Raw genomic sequence first — 20,792 nt, 5'->3', positions numbered from 1 at the left:
TTATACCTCATTGTTCAATAAATTGTGTGTTCCTTCTGAAAACAGAGGAACCAGGAGCATTAATATGTAGTCATTTAACATATTTTGCCATACCCTTCTCATAACTGCATATTTTTCTTGCTGACCAGCCAGCATCTTCTCTCAGGCTTACTGGGTCCCCAGAGGTTGTTCTGCTGCCAAGCTCTGAGACATCTTTTTGCTGCTGATGCTGTCAGAGACTCCATCACCAGATGATGTGATGCTCACCACCAAGGCTGAGTGGCTGGGAGGAAAATCCCCAGTGCACAGGGTGAGCAGTGGGGAGAAGGAGCATTTGCAACAGCAGGGAGACCCATGCTTATGCGTGTTTGCTTACTGTGGTGTCTGAGGGATAAGCTCTTCTTTTTTTTCTGTAATGTCCTGCTGTCGTGAGAGAGCTCTTCAATATAATTAATAATATAAACTCCCCTAGCATTACTGCTCCATTTGCTGATGTACATTCCAGCTAGCTTAGAAGCCATCCCTCCCACGGGTTCAGGACAGACCTTAAAACCCACCATAGACTTAATATAGCACTAAGCCAAGGAGTCCTGTTAGTTAATTATATTCTTTGCCCTTGTCACAGAGGCGGAATTTTCCCTCTTTGCTGAACCACTAATAGAGGCAACCTGACTCTTTTGGTACTTGTACTGCATCCCTTACTGCCATAGCTCAGCATCTGTCACCTTCAATTTGTACCAAAGGTCTCTCTTAAATGTAGCTAGGTTTCTAGAGGCTCCACAAGAATCTCTCTCCTGCTTTAAAAAAAGCAAATGGAAAGAAATGGGGGAGCTGATGTAAATCTTCTAGGCACTAAGGCGTGTGCAGCTGCTCCCTTCTGCTTGAAAAGATTGTCCCTAGCCAGGCCTGTCTCTGCACCTGCGTTTGTCAGCTGAAAGCACAGGAGTCAAAGTGGGGCGGGGTTAACGTCTGGGACACGGGAAGAAAGCAGCATGCTGGTACAGAATATATGTGTCAAAACTGATGTCTGAAATCACCCATCCTACCCCCTTCCTGTTTCTCTCTGTCTCTCACTGACACGGAGAGGGCTACTATAAAACATTTAACAGCAGCCAGTGTTTCTGGAAACATCATGAGCTTCTGCACATTTTTCTGTGCTTCTATTCCCTCTTAATTTACCATGAGATGTCCTTCCTTGCAGTTGTCGTGGTTTTCACATAACATAGCTTGCTTGGGGCTTGGTGTTTTTTTTCCTCTCTACACTTTATAGGGCAGGGAGTAAAAGGTCTGAGATCAGCAGGCCAGGACACCCTGACCTCATTCAGGAAATCTTTTTTGCCCTTAGTTCAAGTTCTACTCATTGATTTAATATGCAAGAAAAACATATTAAACTCCACAGGCAAGTTAGTAAAAAAACCAAACAAACAACAAACAACCCGGAACTTACACTTTGCATGCATTTTTGGTGTTAATATTCACCGTGAATGTAATTATTACCTCCCCTGAAAAGCACACTTGGATATCAATAATAAAGCTATGAGAATACAGTTGGAGTTGATGATCTTAAAGGTCTTTTCCAGCCTAAATGATTCTATGATTCTATGAGAATTAATAAAATAGGGAGATGGAAGATGAAACTCTGATCCTACAGATCCTTAGGGCAGATGACCACTGCAATCAAGGGGTTTGGTAATTAGCACAATACCATCCTAAGGAAACACTACCATTTGTGTATTGTTTCCTGATGTATTGCAGAGCTCTCAGGTGAACTTCAGCTGTGAATACTGGGGATGAGTTATTTAGTGCACAAGTTTAGCAGTCCTTTGTGACAGATCAAAAGATACATAATAACTGGGTATATGCTAACTTTGGAGAACCACGTCAAAAAAACATTTGCTTTAGGCAAAGATGCCGCTTTTAAAACTGTGTCTGGAAAATGCTTCTGAGGTGCACTGAGGAGAGGTAGAGGAGAAAGTAACTTTTCTGTTGCTAAACCATATCACTGCTGCAACAAGTAAAGCACTTTAAAATTTAGCAAACCAGCAGATGGGAAGAAAATTTTGTCAGGTTTTATAAATCTGTGTTTTAATCAAAATTTTGTCAAAAATATAATTACTTGAAGCATTTGGAAGACAAAATCATAGTGTTTTCTTACATTCTTTGAAGACTGCAAATAAAACAGAATACAAAAAAGAAGGAGAGTTGCCTTCAGGGATGCAGAAACCCAGCTTTGCACATCTCAGGGATTTCACCCAGAATGGAAGTTGCTTTTACTAATGTTTTACAAACACTGAACAAAACTCTCCTGAGCTTTCCTACAAGGCCTGGCTTCCTACTCTTCTCTCCACTGTCCTCTGAAGATGAAGGCTCTGGTTACAGTGCTGGCAGAACCTTTAAAATGCCTCCTTGATTAGCCATTATGATCAGATAGGGAATGGATCTCATTACATGGCCCCTAACAACTGCCTGAGGTCTTGTTTGATATCTGCACAATCTTGCCTACTGCTCCTTGATTGAAAATGCTTTTTTCTTGCTTGTTTATTGTGCATATTTATACCAGTGACATTTATATCACTGAAGACATGTAAAAGATTAGAGAGGATGAACTGGTGTGCCTGTTTCTCCATTGCTTACCCAGAGCAAAGCATTACATCAAGGTAGTTAATTAAATTTTGACTAAATGAGAGTATTATTTGCAAAACAGTGATGGAGTGCTCAGCAGGGTGAGTAGATGCACACAGCTAGTCTATACACACATTCCACGGCTGTGAAGGTATGCAATATGTAGTTTTATCTACCATTATTTTAAGGCCATTTAATTAATAGAAACCCCAGATAATATTGTAGAAAACTACATACAGTTTTCTTCATTCAGGAGAGAATTGAACAAACAGAAATATGAGGGGCTGTGGTCTGTAGGTACCTACCAAGGAATAACATCTGATTTGAGAGAGCCCCTGAGTCCTGGAAAAGGTATATTAAGGTCCCATGGCTGTAAATGAAAAATAAAAAAGTTAAAGCTGGAAATACCGCTAGGGATTTCCAAGAGGTATGGTAGACTATTTAAATTTGAAGGCTGAATATCTCTGTAACATTCATTCTCTGGCCAAAGCACAAGTCACTACCACAGTTCAGAAATTACTGGGTGAATGAGGTTTTGTAAAACTACTGGAATATTTTTTTCCTGACGTTAACACATATGGAAGAGCTTCTGTAGTGGGAGATGAGCTGTATGAGCATCAGACACTGTTGTTAGATAGAGTTTTCAGTGGTATTCCGTAAACATTGCCTATAAAATGCTTGTGGAACATCATTAAATTATTTGAAGCCAAATCAAGCTAAACCATTCTTATGCTAGACAGAGGTAAACCTCTTTAAAAAGGTTTTATACGATCCCATTCCTGCAGCTAAATTTTGCCAGTCATCTCTCCAGATGCTCTCTGATAGAAAAGAAGCACAAGTAGTTTCTACTGTACAGGTATTTTTAAGCAAGAATAATCACTTGTAAAGAAAGTCTGGTTTACAGAAACCCTACCTCGCCACAACTGTCATATTGGTACTATGATGCCATCATTTTCTGCAGAAACAGTTTACACCTTGGATTTCAGCTGAATACTATTTGAAGGGAAATTCTAGCCACTAAAAACAATTTAACGTTTTCCTTGGTCATGTGCCATCAAAATAAAAACCTAAAAGCATTTATTCTTTCACACAGCAAAGTTCCAACTGTCCAAAGGGGAAAAAAAAAGGCTAACTGGAGATCTCATTGTCATTTAAAAAACAATCGATTTTACTTGCTTAGTCTCAGTGTTTCTATCCAGTTGTCACTCCTTGTGTGTTGCCTTTATATTATCTACTTAGAAAAGTAAATTATTTAGGAAAGGGACCTTGCAGTCGTGTCTATAGAACAATTAGTTTTTAGCATATTGTTAGTGCTAAGCAAATAACAATTTGAATAATCTGTAAGTTCCTATGCTAGATGCAATAAAACACCAAGAAAAATAGAATAAGCAAATATTTTTCCTTGCCACCTTTCCTTTTGAAGTGGTAATTTTAACTCTCACGTGTGGTAGCACCTAACATTTATGCAGTTTCTTGACTCATCTTTAGACTTTAAATTATTTATGGGTTTATGGGTTTATAAATACAGAAATGTATATTTTAATGTCTAATTTAACCTAAGGCAATCCTTAACCTGTATTTTTCAGGAGGAGCTTTAACAACGTTATAGGACTTGAACAATCTGTCTTTTGTAGAAAGGAGAATGTAATTAAGCTCAGAGCACCTCAACTCAGGAATGCCTGCTGGACCTTTTGAGATTAAAGTCAAGAAGTGTGGATAATACCATGAACTCATCAGGCTATGCAATTTATTGGGTTTTAATTTGTGTCACTCCCATTGTTATAGTTTCTTATGTATGTGGGCAAAATACCAGACCACTTTATAAATGATTTTTACATACCCTCTAGATTACATGAGATGAAAAGTTTGATGTAATGAGGAATGAACCAAAATAAATTGGCAAATAAGCCTTCTCTCACCCTTTACCTGCCTTGTTTCTCTCTCTTTTTACCTGATCTTGTAAATTTTTATCCATAATATTTTTAATACAGTCAAGCATTTAATCAAGCATGCAATCCAGTTTGCTGGCATGCTATTTTTGGTGTGAATGACAGCACAACTTTTTGTCTATATAGTTTCCCATACAAGACAGTGTGAATCAAGGCCCAGCGTGTTGGTCAACTTTTTAAGTTTAAAATTTTTCAGTGGGATTTTTTGCATTCACGTTTGTTGCTGATAAGTGTATACCCATTGCATCCACTGCACTTGACTGGACCTGCTCTGTGTGGAGAATGTTTGAAAATCTGACTGTTACATTCAGCTGCCTCATGATTTAATGGTGATCTATCCCATAACTACTTTCACCTCAGACTCAATCATTGTAGGTCCCTTCCAAGTGAATTACTCCTATTCTATTCTATTCTATTCTATTCTATTCTATTCTATTCTATTCTATTCTATTCTATTCTATTCTATCCTTTCTCTGTTAGTTCTTTTTCTGTGGGAGACAAACAGGATTTTTGCTATAAATGCAGCCGTCTCTAAAAGCTGTCATGCAATGAATCTATAATATAGTAGCAATATAGCTAGCTATAATGACATAGGATGAAAGTCGTAATACTTAAAACTGTTAGTTACTGATGAGATGTGATATTCCCATTCCAATTATGCTTTCTGGCTAGGTTTAAAGTTCTTTCCCTATGTGTAATATGAAGTTTTTAGGGTCACTGCTAATGATGACTTTGGAATTACACTCTTCAAGAGCTCTAAATCAAATGTGTATGTTGGGAGCCTTTTGACAAATCAAAACCTCATTCCTCTATCCTGCCACATTGGACTCTGTACAGAGAAGATGGCTTTCTGCTGTCTTCCAACTAGAACTCCACAGTCTTAAGATCAGCTGAGCCCAAGATCTGCCTGACTACGCTGAGTTTTGCCTGCAGTGGTTTGCTGTAGCTGTGCTGCAGAAGGGAATAGCTGGTCCCCATCCAAGTACAACCCTTTTGACATTTCCCTTACCTTGATAACTCTATTAGAGGGAGGAAGCGCCAGTGCACCAAGGCAGACTGTTGGCCATGGCAGCGCTTCACACTGCCCTAGAAAGACGAAAACACAGGTCAAATGTAGACTCTGGATCTGCATTTAGCCCTTAAAAGCTCCTCTGCTCTACTCCCAGCTCTAGCAGTCCTTCCCTACGTGGTCCATTTAACAATTCTGCCTCAGTTTCTTCTATCCCTAAGTAAGAGACAATATTCAAAAGAAGGTGTAAGGCCATGATTAGTGTTTGTAAAATGGGAGTTACTGAGTATGTTGCTGTGGATCTGTGGACTTACACATATCAAAGACAGATATTTCTTACATAAATCATTAATATGCATATTACTGTAATCCCACTCAGTTCTGTTATTACTTCTGCTTGCAGGATATAGAATCATAGAATCACAGAATTATTTAGGTTGGCAAAGACCCTTAAGATCATTAAGTCCAACCGTTAACCCAACATTGCCAAGTCCACCACTAAATCATGTCCCAGAGTGCCACATCCACATGTCTTTTAAATACCTCCAGGGTTGGTGACTCAACCACTTCCCTGGGCAGTGTGTTGCAGTGCTTGACAACCCTTCTGGTGAAGAAATGTTTCCTAATAGCCAATCTAAACCTCCCCTGGTGTAGCTTGAGGCCATTTCCTTTTGTCCTATTGCTTGTTACTAGGGAGAAGAGACAGACCCCCACCTCATTACGACCTCCTTTCAGGTAGTTGTAGAGAGCGATAAGGTCTCCCCTCAGCCTCCCTTGCTCCAGGCTAAGCACCCCCAGCTCCCTCAGCTGCTTCTCATAAGACTTGTTCTCCAGACCCTTCCCCAGCTTCGTTGCCCTTCTCTGGACACGCTCCGACACCTCGATGTTCTTCTTGTAGTGAGGGGCCCAAAACTGCACACAGTATTTGAAGAACAGTCGCATATGCCCATACATATGCTGCTGCATACAATTGACTGCCTTAGTATTTAGTTTTCATTTGTTGTATGAGAAAATTCCCAATTGCCTGTGTTTTTGCAAGACTTTTTTCTAGGGTTTTTTTTCCCAGATTACAAAATTGCTCTGAATGGAGCCATTTTTTACCTTACTGTCTTTGTTTGCCTAGTGTTTAGAGTGCTGCTGTTGTGGCTTGTACTTGGAGTTTTAGATGCTACCTTATTTACCATTAATGATAAAAAAAATTTTATCCTGTTTAAGTGATGACAATTTCATCCACCTTACACTCTGTTTAGTTTGCATGGGCTACAGAAACATCTTCCAGCTGGTCTTTGATTACATTATAACCAGGATGATCTTGTTTCTCTTCTGTGAAAGCAAGCAATTCACTTCACTATTCCGTTTCACTTTTTTCCCTCTACGTGCTAACTCAACAGATTTATTTATAAATTCTGGTGAAAGGAACATTCGAATCCACATAAAACTGTGATAAATTGGACTGGTTACAAAAACATGAGGGCACTAATTTGTGCAATTTAAAAAAATTATTTTCAAGAAAAAGTTTCAGATCTGAATTACACTATTGTATCTTTTTAAATGAGAACCTATTTGAAAGTAGTACATATTTCTTCACCACATCTGACACAGTGTCTGAAAAAAACAATCATCTGACTTATCTGATGAAGTACTTATTGCTTGTATATAAGTATTAGCATACAGGCTTAGTGGATATTTCTTTTCCAGGTATTTAATATGCAACTTGGAGATTCAGATTAAACATCATTTTCCCATGTTTAGAGGACAATATGAGTCACCAGAATCAGAAGATTGCATTGGGTATGCTTATTGGTGTTGTTAGATTGGGAAACCTGCTTTATAATACATCCATGGAAATTCAAGTGGGTGTCGCAGTTCATCTGTGAGCAAAATGTTCCACATTGTTTTCTGTCATGCTGATTTTGTTCCCGTGCCTAATAACGACCACTAATGTCTGGAGTGATAGTCTAGGTGACTGAACCATTGAATTTTCCTCTGAACAACACAATCATATATAACTTTTGGGCATATCCCTGCTTTTGTCATGGTGTTTACACTCTTGGTTGTAGCCTTGCCCGGTTGAAATTCAGAAAGACTAATTACTTTGGCTTGTTCCGTTTGTCTAATAAATTCCAGTATTTAGGACTCTAATGATATAAACTATGTAAAGGTGGCTAGAATGATACAAACAACTCTTTATTGCTGTAAACTATTGCTTGCCTACAAAACCAGACTTGTTAAATTACCTTGTTTTGGCCTACACACAGCTGTATTGCAAAATGCAGATTTCAATAGTGTTGTAAAACAGTAATGTCTTCTTTATGCAAGTTTTTCAGCCTTTAATAACAATACCAAATCTGAAAACCTGTTTCTGGTTTTAAGCTGTTAATTTAAGACATTTTTTGGTCTCCTCCTTTTATCACCCAAACAGAGAATATTTCCTTATATTGAATGGACTGTGTAGTTGTCTTGGCCTCTCTTTGGCCATTTTTCTTTTAATTTTTTTAGTAACACTGTACAAAATACAAACTGATTCTTCAGGAAAAGCTCTATAACTGTAAATGTGTATGTTCTGAGAACCTAAACACCTATGTCCTCTAATAATTGGGTTTTTTAAGTGCCTATTCTTGACTTGGAGAAATCTGAGGAAGAAGAAGTAAGACTGGATATAGATGAATGGCACCCGAAATAAAGCCACACTGTAGATTCCCGGGTGTTAATATACATGCAGCTAACACAAATGAGCACAATTACCATGAAATCCTCCATCTGCTTGTTAGGCTTTGGCTGAAGTGTTGCTCCAGTGATGAAAAAAATGCATCCCTAATACCAGAAATCTTCCTGCAATATCAGTTTGGCCATTCCTTCTTCCTGGCTGACAAGTCCTCAGGGGCTGTTCTGGACCCCTAAATGAGACAAAAGTAAGCACTGGTGAAAGGCAGCTGGGTGCCAGAGGAGTGGGATTTGGGGTGCTACAAAGGAAAGTTTAACTCTGGAAGGATGATTTGGCCACATTTTCTGTGCATAAATTTGCCCTCCAACTTTGAAATATTTTGCTTAGGAAATTAGAAATGGCAATGATCACCATAAACCTGTAACAGTTTTGGTCTAGACTTAAATATCAGTTAGTTGGAAATCTCCTGCAAGTGGAAAGAAATAATCCTTCAGAGAGCTTTAGAGATACTTCATTTGAATATTTCTGATCATAAGGTGATTAAACAGTTATTTTGTGTATAATGAAATCGTTTTAGGGCTTGATTTTTTTTCCCAAGGCAGTAATAGCTTGGCTAATTAATAAATTTATTTTTCTCATTTGCCTATGCATATTTCTTCCAATGATGCAAATAACTTACCTAGCTTGGAAACCATTTGTATTTCTAAATAGAATGCCTAAATGAGAAGCTTTTGAATTTCAGATATATGTAAAGAATGTATTTGCCTTTTCTTTGTTAAGAGTGGTAAAGTATGTCCTTGGTGTTTCAGAATCTCTCTTCCTTCTCAGCTAAGAACATGAAAAGCAATATCCCTCACAAGTAGGTTATTCACAAGGATGTTTTGCAAAAGGGCATCAATATGAATAATAGTGTAATGAAATGTCTTCGTTGCAGCAGTGAGAACTGGGGCTGCTGGTACCATGGGCATTTTTGAGCATTATTTCCCTTCTCCACCCCATTGTTAGCCTCTCTACAAATGTATTACATAAATGACTATGGTATGCATCAATTTGCTTTCTGTAACGTATGCTGCGGGTGCTGGAGCCTGCCTCTCATACCTGGGAGAGTGCTGCTGCTTAGAGAAATCTAGTGACGGAGTTCTGTGATTGTGCTGCTGCTTTCAAGGACTCAGGTGCTGGATTTTTTTAGGACTTCATATGGCCAGTTTTGACCTCTGGTCTACCTGCCAGTTCATCCCTCCTGAACAGGTCCTTGTCTCCTTTCACTGTAGTAACTAGAGCTGCCTTATCTTGAAAATATAATTAACTAAAGTGAAACAACTAACATGTATTGAGCAAAGGAGTGCCCTGATTTTCACAGATACTAGGAAGAGGCTTGCAAGTCTGAAGGTGTTTGGCATTTTGCATTAATAATTGGGTTGCAAAACTAGGTTCTAACACTCTTCTGGCTGGAAGTTGTCCCCTTCCCTCTAAAAAAGAGTCCCCCTAGATGAGGCCTCAGATGGAACAACATCCAGTTTAGGTAACACTTCTTACATTTTTCTTAGAGGACAGAGAATTTGAGAGTGGGAATAGGAAAGAACTGACTTGTTTGTGACCTTTGGACCATTTACTTCAAAGGCCTCTCCACTTTGTAGCTTTTAACATATCCAGGCCTGGGACAACTTATTTCCCTAAATCCTTTGGTTTTGGGGTCCAGATCAGGATGTGGAGACTTGGGTTTGGATTTCAGTTCAGATGAACTGAACGGACCGAAGCACAGAGCTAGATTTGCTGAGTCTTTAACGAGGGTCCCAGAGGAGATGGTTTTCCAGCACCCACCATGATCTGCAGCTTGTGTTGAGGCACTGGGTTTCATCCATGCTCTTGGTACCCGATGCCGTTCGTGCCGGGGTGTCATGCATAAAGATCTTGTCCGTCGTGTGCAGCCCCTATGGGCAGCTGAAGCTTCACTGCCATCCTTTGCCAGGCCTTAGGTCTTGGGCGGAGAAGCTGCCCCCGGGTGGGTTTGATCCTCCCGGCAGAGCGGCGTGTGACATGCGTGGGGGGCGCGGCCGGGCCGGCGCTGTCCGGGGAGGGGGTCTGCGGCTCCCCAGTGGGAAAAGCGTTGGCGCGCTGGGAGCTGCCGCCCCGCGCTTCGCCCCTCGGCCACAGCCCACGGGCGGCTCCGGGCTCGGCTCCGGGCGCGGCGCCGCCGCGCTCCGCCCCGGCCGGTCCCCGCGGCCCGTGACGCGGCGGGCGGGGCGGGCACAGCCTGGCGGCGGCGGCGGCGGCCTCGGCGGGGGAGCGGAGCGGAGCGGGTGGCTGTCGGGCCGGCAGGATGCTGGAGATCCAGCTGGACGATGGCGGCGTGGGGGGGTACCCGGGCGACGATTACTGCTCGGGGTCGGTGATGTCGGAGCGGGTCTCGGGCCTCGCCAACAGCATCTACCGCGAGTTCGAGCGACTGATCCACTGCTACGACGAGGAGGTGGTGAAGGAGCTGATGCCGCTGGTGGTGACGGTGCTGGAGAACCTGGACTCGGTGCTCACCGACAACCAGGAGCACGAGGTGGAGCTGGAGCTGCTGCGGGAGGACAACGAGCAGCTCCTCACGCAATACGAGCGGGAGAAGGCGCTGCGCAAGCAGGCCGAGGAGGTGAGCGACGCCGCCCCGCGACCATCTTGGCCGCCCGCCGGGCGGGGGCACCGCGCCGCGGCCTGGGCTGGGCCGGCGGCGGGGCGAGGCCGCGGGGCCGGCTCGGGCCTGTGGCGGGGCCGGCTCGGGCCTGTGGCGGGGCCGCCTGCCCGCCGGCCTCGCCTCCGTCGGCCGCCGCCGGCGGGTCCCCTCCTGGCTGGGCCCTGCGGCGGGCCCGGGGCGGGGCGGGGTGCCCGGGGCAGCGGCCGGCCGTACCTTCTAGAAGGGGAGGGCGGGTGGCCGGGGCGGGCGCGGGCCTTGCGGGACGGGTCCCTTCGTGCGGGGGGATGCGGAGCTGCTGCTGCACCCCCCCGCGGGATCCCCGATCCCCCCGGCGGGGTCCCGGCCCGGCGCCTCCCGCAGCCCCGCGCAGCCGGGCGTGCAGGTGCCTCTGCGGCTGATCCGCCCCTGGGAGAGCAGGAGAGGGAAAAAGCCAAACAAAAAAACCCCTCAACAAAAATAGCTGCAGTCCTGTGGATTTGAAGAATTCACTTTGGAATGCCGACAGCACCTAGAGGACTTGGCATTTATGCTAATTTGTGGTTTAAAACAGTACTTCTTAACGTTGATAATCTTTGTGCGGCCATACAGCCTTTTAAATGTCAGCAGTAAGCTATTTAGTTGGAGCAAGAAATTATCTTTAGAGTATAGCATCCGGTTTTTGAAACTTGTTTTTACCAAAGCTACATCTTGAACCTTAATAAAATAGTTTCCCAAGTTCGCATCTGCAGTTTCCTGGAGTATGGATTTGCTCCCATGAGAGCTGTGTCAGAGCTGCTCTGCTGGAAGGGGGGATTTGAAAGTGGATCATGAGACAGACAAAAACCCCTCTGATGGGAAGGAAGGAAGGAAAATCCTTGGATTACAAAGACTAAGATGTAGAGAAAACAGAGAGGGTAGGTGGGAAGTGACTTGCACTCTGTCTTCTTCCGACCTCTGCGCCTGTCCCTGCTGAAATCAAGAGCATCTTTTTGGCCATAAATGAAGACTGTGAACCAAAGGGTTTGCTGTTTAGCCTCTTTAAGTGATACTCTGTGAACTGGGATAAAGTGCTGGTGGTGGAAAAAGTCCATCACCATACATCATCTTCGTTTCACTAGACAGCTTCTTAAAAAGGGTTTTTTTCCATCTAAGAAAGAGCAGAAGATTTAAGGTTCAGAGTCTTACTAGGAGCCAAGTTCTGATTTCATATGGGGTAATTAATTAAATAGCCTTTGAACTGGAGAACAGTGTAAAGGACCGTGCAGTATTTTCACAGTGTGTTTTGTTGCTTAATAATTGCATGCAAGAGTCTTGCTAACTTGATGAAGAAGATGCTTGTGGCCTTTTACCAATACTGAAACCGATAGCCAATCAATTAAAGTTTAGTCCTGAGTTTTAATTTTGTATTAATGGACTAATAAATAATATTTTAAAATTCTTCTGAATGCAGGCAGGGATTGAAAAATGATTCTGAGTACAGAAGACCTTACTTATTAAATGTGGCATAGAGACAGTATTTTGCAGCCTCTGACAAATAAAAGTGCACTATTTATGGGGAAAAAAATGGGACTACAAACAGGGAATGGAACAGTCCAGTGGGAATGATCTTGCGTCTTTGGACTTGGGTGGATTTCTGTTCTTGACTTACTAGATACAGAATATGTTTTCTGGGAGCAAATGTAGTGACAACAGCTACATTCCCTGCAGGGAAACTCAGGAGCCATAGCAGGATACTGTTTGCTGAGGTTTCAAAGGCACTGCTGCTGATGGTGATACTCTGTCATACTTACGCACAGCTCAGTTTAAGTGTGGCAAAAAAGTGTCTGCAAGGAGGCTTCTTACCCAAAAGGAATAGATCATGTGCTTTTTATGAGAACAAATGAGTATTCTGCCTCTACGTAACTCCTGTTACAAGGTCATATATGGAATGTATGGCTGCTATTTCCCTCTGCATATAACAAAGGGTACGTTATTTATCTGCCCGTTTCCCATAGGCTGCTTACTATGCAGTAAATGATATGTTATGGAGGTAAAAAAATCTATGTATAGAGAATTCTGCTGTCCACCAGGAAGTTGTAAACGGTTAAAAACCAGTAAAATGCTTTTCCCACTGGAATGTGGATTGTTCTGTAGCAGCGCCCACAGTAACCAGGGAAGGTCCATCCCACATCTCAAGCAACGTTCAGCCTCCTGTGCTGCGCCTCAAGGCCTGGCATGAGATCTTCACTTTTAAGTGGGAGGATCCTCCTCTGGGAACAGGATTTGACCCCAGTCTTTATTCCTTCTGCATATGAGTGCTGATTACAACAAAGTTGGGAGTTGGAGATGAAAAACTGATCTGTTCTCCTCTTGCAATTTTGTGTCAAGAGATGCTGAGTTGTAATTACTTTGTATTAGTTTGTTAATTTCAAAGTAACTGAAACCACAAGTGGGCATTGTTCTCTGGCATAAAAATGTGCATTGTATTCTCTTGTTAACACCACCACAGAAACATCAAATCTTGCTGTTTCATCTAGATGCAGAGAAGGTGTACAAACAGACTCTCATAGGTATGTTTGGTTAAATTAGGTCTGTTTCTAACAACTTTCATTTCAGTTCCACTAAATGCCACAAAGGAAGGTTTTCCTTCTCAGTACTCTTCTGTCTCTTTCTCTAAGATGATTCTGTTTTGTATCTTTTAAAACAACTTTGCCAAAAGCAAATTACTGATTTATTTTCTAAACACTTGGGCTGCAGAGTGACTCCATATTTTTGACTTGTCCTAAAATAGGACAGCAGAAGCATCCAGGCAAGTGCATTGAAAATAGAAGTTACTTGAAATGAGGCGGTGCTGTCAGTCTCTGTGACTGTGGGGCTTAGTACACAACGTTTCAGTTTTCTCTGGCCTCCAAGCTACTGAAGATGGGGGATTGCACCAGATCTTTGGTGATTTTGTTTTCTTCCATCTGTTTCATATTATGTATGAACATAGGGTAATTATGTCTTGCATGGTATGGTGCCTCACGGATTCACAGCATTGTTTGGTTTGGTGGCAACCTTCTGAGATCATCTTGTCCAACACCCTCTGCTCAAGCAGGGTCAGCCAGAGCAGGTTGTCCAGGACTGTGTCCAGTCAGAGTTTGAAGCTCTCCAGTCTCTCTGGGCAGCCTGTGCCGGTGTTTGACCACCCTCCCAGTAAACAAGTGTTTCCTTGTGTTCAGATGGAATTCTGTGTGGTTTAATTTGTGCCCTTTGCCCCTTGAACAGAGGAGAGTCTGGCTCCCTCATCCTCTTAAACACACTGGTGAGATCTCCCTGAGCCATCTCTTCTCCAGGCTGAGCAGCCGCAGCTCTCTCAGCCTCTCCTCCTCCTAAAGACACTGCAGTCCATTTACTACCTTTGTTGCCCTGGTATTTGTGGTGGTGTATACTAACACATGGTATTTATTTGGTTTTACTCACCAGGTAGTGTTTTTAGCTTGATTTCTTAAGGAAATTAAGCTTGTGTGATTACTCTGTTGGGCAGTTGCCTCAGTAACTTAAGATGGTGACTATTTTCAGCCATATTTGTAAAAAAAAAAAAGCTATAGTGTTTTTTTGTGGTTTTTTTTTTTTTTGTTTGTTTTAATGAGAAGCAAAAGAGAGACAGGCCAAGTGAAGGTCCTGCCTAGAGGAGAGACAGGCAGAGCTTGCCAGTGTGCAGGTCAGTAGTAGCCTGCAGAACAGTTGGCACTTGGGTCTGGGGCGGGTGGGTCCAGCTCTTGTTAGTCTTGCAAAGCCCGTCTCTTCCTTGTATCTGCTCAGAAGACACATGGAGGTAGAGTTGGGATGGGGAAAGAGCTAGGGGACACCAGCAGAAATCCCAAGGGAAAACAAACTTTATTTGGTCCCCTCTTAATGAGACATTTTGTTTTATTTAAGCTGCTTTCCTAATGTTCTGGATTCTTCTTCCCTTGAAAAAACCCACCACCTTGTGCCCTAAATGCTGGCTTCTGCAGAGATTGTTAGTCACATTTGGGCACTAATTCCAAGATTAGCATGCACATGTAAATGCATTTACACATGGGAAGCACAGAAGCATGGGGCTGGTTGGTGTATGTTAGCATTGCTTCCTGGAGGTCAGAAAAGCAAGGTGGATCTCTGCCAGGCGTGGAGGTGGCCTTCTGACCTCTCATTGCATGAAAACTGCTTCTAGTGAAATTTCATATATCACAAGGGAATGGTGGTGGCTGGCCAAAGAAATAAAAAGTGTATTAATAGCAAAGTAAGATCTTGGTCGATTGTTTTGCAATGTCAGTTAATCTCATTAGAATTTTTAAAATGGTTGCTCATTTAACATAGGTCTACATATGGTGTAGAGATAAGTACCTAGGGCTGGTTAGGAGGTCTGACGCCCTCATGAAAGACTTATAGCTTGGGTTTTGCACTACAGCAGTCCAGCACCTGGAACCAATCTCCATTGGAAAGTGGTTAAAGAAACCTATGTCTCAGTAAATGTGGCTGTTGCTCCTAACAATGACTCTGCCTGTGGTGGTAGCTGTGTTCCCAGGCTGTCAGAGGGCAGGTGACACTGCCCATGTCAGTGTGGTTGGGACTTTGCTTGACTCTGGGGGCAGGCAGCCAGCACGCAACCGTGTGGCAGAGACTTCCAGGCTGTGGTTCTCAAGACCTGTCTTGCTGTTGGACCTGACAAAGAGGTGGGCAGCTCTGCTCTGAGCTGCCCTGTGCTGTGACGTGAGCTTTGGCAGCCCAGGGACCCCCTGAAGCAGTGCGTGCTGCGTGTGTGACATTCCCAGTGGGCTGTCTTTTGAGTTGTCATCGTCTGGGCTTCCCCACAGGTGTATCTGTGCTCTGGGTATTTTCTCAGAATCACAGACTGGTTGAGGTTGGAAGGGATCTCCAGAGGACCCAGAGCTGGTCACCCTGAACCGTGTCCAAGTAGCATTTGAACATCTCCACAGAGGGAGACTCCACAATCTTTCTGGGGAGCCTGTGCCGGTGCTCAGTGTCCCTCACAGTGAAAAAGGGTTTCCTGTTGTTCAGAGGGAATCTCCTGTGTTCCAGCTTGTGCCCATTCCCTCTTGCCCTGTTGCTGGCCACCACCAGAGAGCCTGGCTCCATCCTCTGTACCTTCCCATTAGCTATTTATATACTTTGATGAGATATACCTGAGCCTTCTCTTCTGCAGGTGCTCCAATCCCTTCATCATCCTTGTGACCCTTCACTGGACTCTCTCCAGTCTGTCCCTGTGTCTTGTACTGGAGAGCCCCACACTGGACACAGCACTCCTGGTGTGGCCTCACCAGTGCTGAATAAAGGGGAGGGATCACCTCCTTGACCTGCTGGCAATAGCGAAGGACACCATTCGCCTTCTTTGCCACAAGGACACATTGCTGGCTCATGTTCAACTTAATGTCCACCACGACCCCCAGTCTTCTGCCAAGCTGCTTTCTGGCTGGGTGAACCCAGCATATACTGGTGCCTGGGGTTGTACTTCTCCAGGTGCAGGACCCAAAAAGGATATGAACTGTAAAAGCCCTTTGCTGGCATTGCCACTGTGGGACTTGTGTTTGAGAGACACCTGGGTGTCGTCCTTTCCCACTTCCAAAGGAAAAGCAACATCTCTGTCTTCTGATGGCATGTTGCCGTGACCATTGCTTCCTCTTTATGGCTTGCTATTTGCATTGTTACTTTATGTGGTAAGCACATTAATTTACCAGTATTTTATTTTTGTGTAATAGTTGGAGATGCCTCCGGTGTTTTGTTTGAAAATCAGTGGGCAACGCTTTGGGAGGAGATGGTCCTTTGTGAGAGGCACGGACTGTAGTTGCTGCAGGTTTCTGTGTGGCTTGAGGTACTTAAGGAGCTCTCCAGTGGGTTGACAATATTGCAAGTTCATTGGCTTCTGTCTGCACTTCAAACAACAAAAAGACTTTTGAAAATTGCCCCTTCCCTCCAGTTTGTTAAGGGATACTTTAAATATTGTCCCTCCCATACACTAATTCTCTTCAAGATGATGGTGGGGAAGGGTGGTAAAAGTGATGCTCTGTGCTCCAACCTCTCCGCTGTGAGCACTTTTTCCCTTTCTGCCTTGTGTTTTCTTTCTCTGTGAAATGAATTGCAGCCTGGGAAGGCACTGTCTGTTTCCCTACCCTGAAACCTGACCTCACAAATAGCTGATTAATGGGAGTTTCTGCAGGTTGATGGTGACCTCATAGCATCGAAGGAGAAAAGCATTTGGGAATAGCAGATACTGGATAAAGAAAGGCTCTGGTTATCACATGGATTCTTTCTACTACATGCAGTTGAAAGTAACTGGCAAGCATGAAATGCAGACTTAGTGCACAGCCGTCTATGACAAGATCTGTCTCTATATTCTTCAGAATCCTCTTCGTCCATTTGTGGAGTCTGCAGGCACTGTCAGATTTCACCAGTAGAATGAGCAGCAGAATCTGTGTCATTATTAGAGGGTTATTCCAATTTACCTTGAGTCCTCTTTTGCTATTGTCTTGATTTACAAAAGCTGTTGGTCCCAGACAAACTAGATTCTTAATTTTTCTGAAAAGTACTGTGATATTTGTAATGATTTTTTTGTACTAAGCATGCAAATGTTAGATTTCATATTTATGATACTCTCCTCCTCACTTGTTGTAAGGTTCCAGAATATATCCATTTAGTTGTTCAGAAATAAAAAGCAACACAAGTGTGAGCATCTGTAAAGTGATCCCATGTCTTGGGGGTGAGACAAACCTTAAATCATTGGGATATTAATAATCTTTTCTCATTTTTCTCCCATGTCTTTTGTCAATGATATTGCTTGAACATGATTCAGAATTGATCACAATATTGCAGATTATGATTAAAACTCAACAACTGAAGATAATAAAATTAACTCCATATATTTAAAAAGTAAGCAACAACAAAAAGTGTTTCTGGAGACCCATGTGTTTCCAATTCATATCTAAGTAGACAGCGTTAGTTATAACAATTCTAACATCCTCCCTTCTGTCTTAAATGGTAAAATAAATCTACTAGCCATCCTTACCAATAGCGACAACCTCATCACTGCTTTGGCCGGCGATCAGCACATCCACCGAGTGAAGGATGGTAATCTTTAGATTCTAAGCATGCCTTTTCTTACAAAAAGTTGTAGCAATAAAACTAAATAGCATTATAAGTCAAGGATTTAACATCCTGTTGCTGTCTCCTGATGCATGACTAGGATCGATGTTAATGCAAATAACAGTGGTAGACGTAATTCTTTCCTTCTGCTGAGGGTGAAGTAGGGGCTTTTGCTGGGAAATAATTAAATGGTGCCTGTTCTCTACTTGGATGTGAGGGTCGAGAGCTGCCTCTGCAAGTGGAAGGAAGGTTTGCTGCAGTTCTAGATTGGTTCCTGTCCTGCCCCTATCCTTATCAATGCAACACCAGGGTAGAGATTGCCTTGCAGTTGTTCAAGAGCAGCAGCCGCTCTCTTCCATCTCCACAGTAGTATTGTAGTATTATGGCAGTCTGCCCTTTTTTATTTGCTTCGTTCTTTGTGCATCACTCCATCAAGAGTAAGGCGAGTCGGCACATGACAGGGTGCGGACTGGGGGCAACAGCGTGGATGATACCAAGGACGGCAGCAGTGTGGTGTCCTGAAAGATGCAGAACGTGTCAGTCTGTTCCCGGGACCTTATCTCCCATGGGATCTGTCTCGGTGGCAGACTAGTTAGTGCTGGTTTTGAGATGCAGGAGAGAGATGTATCCTTCTGCTGGTGAGAAGCCAAGCTGGTCTGGTGGAGGGATACCAAGTGGACTAAATGCAGACTAAGGGCTAAAATACAAGACGTAATGCTTTGGGATTAGGCAGAGGAAAAAATGCTCTTAGAAATGCAGAAGCAGCTTGTCCTTACCTCTACTTTTTTTGATATTCTCCCCATAAAAACTTTGTGTGCAGAATGTTTTTTTTTTAATGTAAAAACTAGATTTTTTTGGCATATGAGAGATGTTGTTATAGGACAAACAGTTGCTGGAAGACCCCTTGCCAAAAATGCTTTGTTAGTTATTCTGAATTTTTTCAAATAAATGGTATGTCTGTACTGATTAGATGAAATTAATTTGGAGACTTTTCGGTTTACAAGTTTTATTAATTTAAAGAAACCTATCAAAATCGATTTGTGACAGGCAGTAGAAACTGACCTTATGATATGTAGTTCTAAATCACTTCTTTATGAGGAATCAGGCTTTCCAAATGTAATGCCCATCAGTCCTCACCATCTGGTAACCTTACTTTATTCTCGCTAATCTTGGAGGAAAAAAATCTATATCCAAACACAGATCCTTCATACAAATCCTCTCTATGTCGCTCAAGCTTATGACCCTTATTAATATTCATAAATATCAGTGTGCGTTGTTAAAAATTACCTTTAAAGTAAACTTAATCTGAGCGAGCACTATAAGCTGTTACTTTATTTAAAGAGCAATTCAAGGTAATATTCTGGATGTTAGTTGATGATGATGATCTGGCCGGGTTTTCCTCTACAGGTTTAGCTGTATCAGTCAAATTGTAATCCCCAGGCGGGCTTTGGTGAGAAGTTGGTTTTTTTTCCTCTTGATGAAATGAAGCAGGCTGCTTTGTGGTCATGTTCTGTTCGTGGCTCTGCAGGTGGATTTTTCAAGAATGTTGTTGGGATGTACTAGGTGTATGAAGGCAGAACTTAGCATTGGGGTTTCAGGGGGTAGAATTGTAAGAGAAAAGCCAAGAAGGTCTGGGAAGATTTGGACTCACTACCATTGAAAATGAATTTTAATAACTGTGATGGCCAAAGTTTCAAGAAAAACCCTAGCCAGTCTTCACTTTTCTGCAAATGATGCAATCTTTCATCTAGCAGAAGCACCCCAGCACCTCTGTTCTTCCTCTCGCCTGCTGAGGATGATGAAGATGGTACACATCTACATCATCGTCGCTTGTCATGGTGCCTCCGACAAGTTGTAGCAGGCTAGATCCTTTCATGCCACTGAGGAGGAAGCATGGGGTGTCTCACCTGAGAGGAGCTGCTCCATCCCTATTCTTATCTCCTGCTGCACAGTCCTGGAGCACACATGAGGAGTGCTGGCCAGGCAGTGGCCGCTCTGCATTGACTTCAGGTGGTGCAGTAATGTATGAGCAGTCAGCTGGACGCTCTCCTGCCTTTCCCGCTGGGAACCTGCTTGGCATTTCCAGGAGACTGCACCATGGTACTCAGATACTTCTTATATCACGTTGTGCATGCAAGCCTCATAGGCTCAGCCTGTGTCATGCTGACTGTGTCCAGCCCTTGCTTACAGCAATGTGAGGACCAGCAGATATGTGCAGGGCTGGTATTTCATCTGTCCCCTTTTTGATCAACACTGATTTCAGTTCTAGTCCAGTCTTTGAAATAGATAGACCATCAGTCTGAGGTTGCACATTGATTCAGGAAGATTGACAGCTAATCCACGTGTCCAGGGATGCCACACATGGGCCATGCCAAACACTGCAATTCTTCTGTATTTTGTGGTGGAAAATCCTTTTTTTTCTTCAAGGGGGTGGTCAGCCTTCAAAATTGATACATCGGGTGTACTATTCCGTTTGTCTGCAGTTCACCTTACAGCCTGTTGGGCTGCAAGGTGTCCATAACGATATCCTCAGAGCTGTGTCTTGCTTTGCAGGACAGATTGCTTTAGTTCAGGTATCAACAGGAAGCATTGGGCTTTTTGCTCCTGAGCTGGATAGTGAGGTGGTCTCCACAGAGAAGGCAGCCGCTGGTATCTGCCTTCTCTCCCAGTGCCCTGATTTGAAGGGACCTGCTCAAGGCAGGATGCGATGCTCAGCTGGGTCTGACAAAAACAGTTTCAGGCTCTTGTTTTTCTTTCCCATTCTACCTGTGGCTTGGTCATCCCAACCTCAGCCACTGTACTTTGTGG

General features: G+C 43.2%; 1 protein-coding gene and 1 long non-coding RNA gene across 33 annotated transcripts in view; one reads left to right on the top strand and one right to left on the bottom strand.

Moving 5' to 3' along the window:
• Window positions 1-6,915: 6,915 nt before the first annotated feature.
• On the bottom strand, window positions 6,916-10,514 carry LOC142062804 (uncharacterized). The gene is made up of 2 exons (XR_012662561.1): window positions 10,046-10,514; window positions 6,916-8,456 (listed from the first exon to the last, which is right to left on the bottom strand). It is a non-coding gene; the product is annotated as an uncharacterized LOC142062804 (long non-coding RNA).
• MAPK8IP3 (mitogen-activated protein kinase 8 interacting protein 3) overlaps window positions 10,463-20,792 on the top strand; it is a 78,835-nt gene continuing 68,505 nt past the window's right edge. For 29 of the 32 annotated variants that reach the window (XR_012662559.1, XR_012662558.1, XM_075105826.1 and 26 more), the window contains exon 1: window positions 10,470-10,862. Coding sequence is in view for 30 of the 32 variants with exons in the window: in XM_075105826.1 (XP_074961927.1) it covers window positions 10,545-10,862 (318 nt within the window). In the remaining 2 variants the exon portion in view is untranslated. Of the gene's footprint in view, window positions 10,863-20,792 lie in introns of all 32 variants that reach the window. The other 3 variants (XM_075105813.1, XM_075105807.1, XM_075105800.1) reach the window with 1 other exon arrangement.

Source organism: Phalacrocorax aristotelis, chromosome 10 (genome assembly GCF_949628215.1).
Source record: "Phalacrocorax aristotelis chromosome 10, bGulAri2.1, whole genome shotgun sequence".
Lineage (NCBI taxonomy): Eukaryota > Metazoa > Chordata > Aves > Suliformes > Phalacrocoracidae > Phalacrocorax > Phalacrocorax aristotelis.
This window is presented reverse-complemented; position numbering and strand designations above follow the sequence as displayed.